General features: G+C 40.0%; 1 protein-coding gene across 1 annotated transcript; it reads right to left on the reverse strand.

Moving 5' to 3' along the window:
* Nucleotides 1-1,449: 1,449 nt before the first annotated feature.
* Nucleotides 1,450-2,397, reverse strand: LOC102862075 (olfactory receptor 4X1-like). The gene has a single exon (XM_006896758.1). The coding sequence runs from the start codon at nucleotides 2,395-2,397 to the stop codon at nucleotides 1,450-1,452; it is 948 nt and encodes a 315-aa protein (XP_006896820.1).
* Nucleotides 2,398-6,265: the final 3,868 nt, after the last annotated feature.

The following is a 6,265-nucleotide window of genomic DNA, read 5'->3' on the forward strand; positions in this document are numbered from 1 at the left end:
ACAAAGAAGGGTAAAATTCAGGCTGTAGTTTTAAATTGATGGCATTCTAATGGATGAAAAATTGAACATAAGTAGTAAAGGCTTTCAAGGATTCCTACTGAGCGTCATAGGAGTCCAAGGAAGAAATAGCATATGTCCAGATGAAATAATAATGGAAAGTTCCAGAAGGTGTCAACATTTCACATGCTGAGTGCTTGAGGGTTGGTAGAATATTGATAGAGACGGGAAAGATACAAAAGGATATTCAGAAACCAGTGAGCAATGTTGTTGTTGTTATTATGTGCCGTCGAGTCGCTTGTGACTCATAGCGACCATGTGTACAACAGCTCAATACCAGAGTGTAATTGAAACCCATCTAAAGAGCATGAAGAGAACGTCACACCTTGAGAGTGTCGTGTGTCAAGGAAGGAGTTTGTAGTGGATTCTGCAGGCAATAGGGAATCATTGAAGGTTTTTGAGAAGGGGAGTGGTGAAATCAGAGAAATGCTTTCAAGTGATTAGCCCAGAAGCATGTGGAGCAGAGCATCTACTGACAGTGAGAGGCAGACAGCAGTTAGGACTTGGGAATACAGTTTCATGGTCTGGAATGAGGCTGCAGAAAATAGGACTTAAAAGAGATAGTTAAAACATCAAAAAAAAAAAATCCTAAAGCAGTAATGAGGACCCGAAGTTAAGTCTATACTATGAACAGCAGGCAAGCCTACAATAAAGGAGTGAAGAAAGATGGTATATTCAGACATGAGCATGGCACGTTACCTGGGGTGTAACAGGGTGGGCCACCTAGATGTTTTGCTGGAATGTCTAAGAAGGAAGAGCAATCAAGTTCATTTTGCTCCTAGAAAACTAATAAGCCAAATAATTGGCAGCATAATGAAAAATACAATGATGGGAGGAAGAAAGACAGACAGGTGCAAATAAAAGAGAATAATAATAAATATTTAGAAATAAAGATTATAACAGTCACAGAAAATAAAATCTTGGCCTACAAATTGGATAACATAGCACAGTGTTTAAAAAGAACTTTAAAAATCTCATTGACGGTTTCATTTTGATTCTTTACAAAGTTGTATCTAGAGCTAGCATGTTGTTGTTGTTGTTGTTGTTGTTGTTGGATGCCCTCGAGTTGAGTACAACCATAGCAAACCCAGGAACAACAGATCTGAACCCTGTCCTTTCCTGTGCCGTCCTCACACTTCCTGACACATTAGAGCCATTGCAGCAGTTAATGTATCAATCTGTCTAGTGTGAATTTACTGACAAAAGAGTCTTTACATCTTTTTTTTTCTGATAACTAATTGTTCTAGGTTAACTTCGCCTGCTCAAAAGCCTCCCTTTCCCTGCCAACCCGATCAATCCAAGATGAGGAAACTGAAACCTAAAGAAAGAAAGTGATTAGTTCGCTCCATCCATTAAGACAGGGACTGAGTGAGATATGACTGCCACAATCCCTCACCCCTGCTCCCTCATCCACTTCTCTTCCCAAACCCCCTTCCTCCCCATCAGTCTCCTCATGGCGTTCTTCACTTCAGCATTTCTGAAGGAGTAAATGATGGGGTTTAAGAGTGGTGTGACCACTGTGTAAAACACGGCCACTATCTTGTCCACAGGGAGGCTGACGCATGGCCTCATGTAAACAAAGGAGCAGGGTATGAAGAACAGGCCCACAACCGCAAGGTGAGAGGCACAGGTGGACAGGGCCTTGCGCCGCCCCTCTGAGGTCTGGCCCCGCAGTGAATGCAGGATGACCACGTAGGAAACAAGCAGCACTGCGAAGCTGACCACGGAGATGGAGCCCCCATTAGCAATGATTAGCAGGCCAATGAGGAAGGTGTCAGAGCTGGCCAGCTTCAACACAGGGTGGACATCACAGAAGTAATGGTCAATGACGTTAGGGCCACGGAAGGGTAGCTGGAGAATGAGGAAGGTTTGACCGGCAGAATGCAGCAAGCCCCCACCCCAGGCGGCCCCCACCAGGAGACCACACGCTCGCCGGTTCATGATGGTCATGTAGTGCAAGGGCTTGCAGATGGCCACGTAGCGGTCATAGGCCATCACCGTCAGGAGAAAGATCTCGGTACCACCGAAGAAATGGAGGAAAAAGATCTGTGCTATGCAGCCCTTGAGAGGAATGACGTTCCTCTCAGTAAAGGAGTCTATGACCAGCCGAGGGGCGGTGACAGAACAGTAGCACATCTCCACAAAGGACAGGTAGCTGAGGAAGAAGTACATGGGAGAGGTGAGGCCTTTGCTGGCCACAATGGTCACCACAATGAGGCCATTGCCCAGCACAATGGTTGTGTACATGAGGAGAAACACCACAGCGATGATCTTCTGCACATTCCGGTTCTGAGAAAATCCCAAGAAAATTATTTCAGTCACATTGCTGGTAGAAGTCATGGTCTGAAGTATGGAGATTGACAGCCTGGAATCACAGAAACCATAGAATCCTCATTCAGTGCTTAGAAGAATCCTTTTCAGGCCTTGAAGACTACTATTATTGTTCCCGCCTGAGTTCCCACAATGCTTACGGTTCTCCCAAAACGTGTTCTCCGTGAGATGAGTGGACAAAAGGCCAATTATTGCCAGTTTGTTATTATTCCCAAAGGATGTTTAGTTCATAATTATGTTTCTCTGAAATATTTTCTATGATCCAAGCACACTTAATCCTCACAACAAAGTGAAAGAATATTTTATCATAAGAAAACCAAGAACCAGACAGCCTAAGTCACTGATAGTCTTATACACCATATTTTAAAGAAGAGTCCATATTTTTTCAAAAAATAGATGCTTCTACCACATCTCTTATTTCTTCACAGTGCTTTACATTGATTGCATAGCAAACATTTAATACCAAGCTCACCTTACGCTAGAACATGGAGTTGATCCCTCTTTATAAGTGCTGAATTTCCCATTCCAAATTATCCTGCAGCCAATGAAATTAACCAGCACATAAGAAAGAAGCCAAGAGAGAGAAAAGGACCAAGTTGCCAACAGTCAACCACTATCTTTGCAGGAGTATATGTGTGTGTGTGTGTGTATACACACACACACACATATATACACATATACATATACATACACATATACATATATATACACATATACATATACATACACATATACATACACATACACATACACATACACATACACATACACATACACATATACATATACATATACATATACATATACATATACATATACATATACATATACATAAAAGGGAAATGTGAAGCTATTACAGAATGTCTCAATGAGTTTGAAATTTGAGATTAACAAGTCAAAGGCCTGTTGTATAACATAGCGTGTGGTTCCGTGGGTTTGTCGTAAGATTCTTAAGTCAGAAAGTCAGAGCACAGCAACTCCGCACAAGAAAAGCTGCAAAGTATGAGTCAGAAACATTTCCTACAGCAGCAGCAACTTATAAAGAAACCAACGTGCCCACTGGAGAATCCAGAGGACTGAAGAGATAAGAAAGAGGTGACCAGACATGCACAAATCCCTGCACAAATCCCAAAATCACAGCCTTTTAAGTAGTCATTTAAATAAGCCCTCTTAGCAGACCTAAAAATACCCTGATTCGATACTCACACACTTTGAGAGGCAGCTTGCAGAGTAAGCCAGTCCTCTGCATCTTAGTAAGGGTGGTGGCACTGATGACTTAGTAACAAGAACTCAGGGTTTCAGGTCAAAGAACCTGGGTTCAAATCAGAGTGTTGTCACTTCCTACCTCTGTGACCCTTAACAAGTACAGAAACCCTTCTAAATCTGTTTTTTTTTTTGTAATTTGGGAAATGGAACTTAAAGTTCTTTTTGTTTAGTGCTATTTAGAGAATTGGGTGGGATCGTATATTTTACACACAAATTACAAACCATGAGAACATAATGTATTATATGTTTACTGTGCCCTATTCTCTCAGTTAAAATGATACCCTGTTTGGTAGACAATTTGTGAAAACCGGGAACATTTCCATGAGATGGAACAGCACGGTGGCTGCAATTATGGGCTCAAACAGAAAAAAATTAGGGGGATGGTACAGGACCTGGTGATGCTTCCTTCAGTCTGCCTAAGGTTACTTTAAGTTGGAACAGAGTTGAAAGCAACTAACAATAGCAATGGCAACTCTATGTGCATGGAACTGGTGCTGAAAGAAGCAGGCTTAATGCAGGCTTTCCTTGTGTGCACCTGCTGTCCTTTGGCTTTGTGATTTAAGTAAGGATGGTTTCTAAGTGACTAGTTCCTTAGTCATGAGTCCCTGGACCGTGAAAAGGATCCTGTCACTACTTTGTACATCTCCTTATACTCATCCTCCAGAGCTCTAGTTGCCTAGTGAGCAGAGAGATACACTACCAACCCAAAAGTAGGTGATTCAAATCTACCAGTTGCTCCAAGGGAGAAAGATGGGCAATATCCTTTGTGATTTACAACTTCACATCACCTCTGAGTCCATTCTCATTCAATGGCAATGATAAAGACCCACCTCCAAAGAGCACAGTTGAAGCCTGGTAACTAAGTTTGGACTCTACACTCTATACCATCGTTTCACACGCATGACCTTATTGTAAAAGATAAGAATATTGGATGGACTTATGTCACCTGCAGGGGGGAAAATGACTTATTACTTTCTATGAAAATTAGCTTCAAAATTGAATGTTATTACTTCCTATGATGACTTCAGACTTTCAGTGTCAGTGAAAGAAGTCTTCGTAGAGATGTTGCAAAGACCACTTTAGTTTTTTACGTTAAAAAAAATAGGTATTCTTTTCTAGTCCAAAGTTCTTGAAGGTTAACAAAGAGATGATAGATTAGATAGATAGATAGATAGATAGATAGATAGATAGATAGATAGATAGATAGATAGATAGATGTTGCTGTTAGGTGTCTTCTAGGCAACTATGACTCATAGTGACCCTATGAACAATACATCTGAGCCTTGCCCTATCCTGTGTCATTCTCACTATCTTTGTCATGATTAAGCTCATTGGTGTAGTCATTGTGTCTGTCACTGTATCTCATTGAGGATTGTCCTCTCTTCGATGACCCCCTACTTTTCCAAGCATGAAGTCTTTATTTCCCAAGAACTTTTCCTTCTGGATAATATGCTCAAATTATATGAAGTTTCACCATCCTTGTCTGTAAGGAGCATCCTGGTTACAATTTCTCCAAGATAGATTTGTTTACTCTTTGGGCAATCCATGGTATGTCTGGTATACTCTTCCTCAATACCACAACTCAAACATAGATAGAGATATATAAAGAACAAATTATTTTGTTATTTTAGAATGGATGGAAAGAAAACTATCATTTATTAAACCTCTGAGTAGAAATTATAAATATTTGAGAAATCATTTCAGACAGAGGTTCTTAGACCAGAAACTATCAGTGGCATTTTTATCTATGAGGTCTAAATTAACCCTAATTCTGACTTCTCGATTATTCAGGTCAAAGATAGAAAATCTGGAGGGAAATACATGGGTCACACCAAATAGTAGCATTTCCAGTGTTTGTGATTAAGAAAACATAAATCTAGAATAAACATAAATGGTTAATATGAGCTGGCCCCAACACACCTATGAAAACAGTTTCCATCTTCATAACAAATCTGGTGTCTACATCATGGTTGTTCATTTTAATTTCTGTATTATAGATATTTTAGAGTTTCAAAAAATAAGACTAATATGGCTTCCTCCATCATTTCTTTTCCTCAAAAATATCATTTCATCAGAGGAGTCAGATGGTGACTTCACAGTTCCCTTCACTGATCATCAGCTGTTAACATTGGAAGGAAACTGTGGATCTTGTAGACCAACTTTCTCTTCTTACACAAGTAGAATCAAAGACCCAGAATCATGCAGCTGGTTAATGAACACTCTATACTAGAGGCTTCCTGGCTTCCTACAGTAGTGCCAGAATGGAGGAAGAACGTGAAGAGAGTAAAGACATATATAACAAATGACAAAACAGAGCTGAAGAGTAAAGTTTGAATGAATAAATAAAAGAATTAACAATAATGTGGTTTAATTTTAGTTATCCATTTATAGGCTAGAGGAATGTACAATTTGTACCCAGACAGCCTGATTAGGGCTTAAAGGACCTGTGGAAGAGAAGATATTTCAGGAATCAACAAAACTGGACCACCAAAAAGGAAGCCTTTGTAAGATTTTCCTTAGCTGATTTTTTTAATTCTAGTCCTTTGTCACCAAGGGTTAAATTATCCTTTACCTGCATCTCATCTGTCACATTTATCCAAAAAAGGAATGT

This window comes from Elephantulus edwardii, unplaced genomic scaffold, assembly GCF_000299155.1.
Source record: "Elephantulus edwardii isolate Elephantulus edwardi_28Jun2011 unplaced genomic scaffold, EleEdw1.0 scaffold00189, whole genome shotgun sequence".
In the NCBI taxonomy this organism is placed as follows: Eukaryota; Metazoa; Chordata; class Mammalia; order Macroscelidea; family Macroscelididae; genus Elephantulus; species Elephantulus edwardii.

What these genes read in the sequence shown, in the direction of transcription:
- LOC102862075 (XM_006896758.1), bottom strand. Translation starts at nt 2,397, where the DNA reads ATGACTTCTACCAGCAATGTGACTGAAATAATTTTCTTGGGATTTTCT.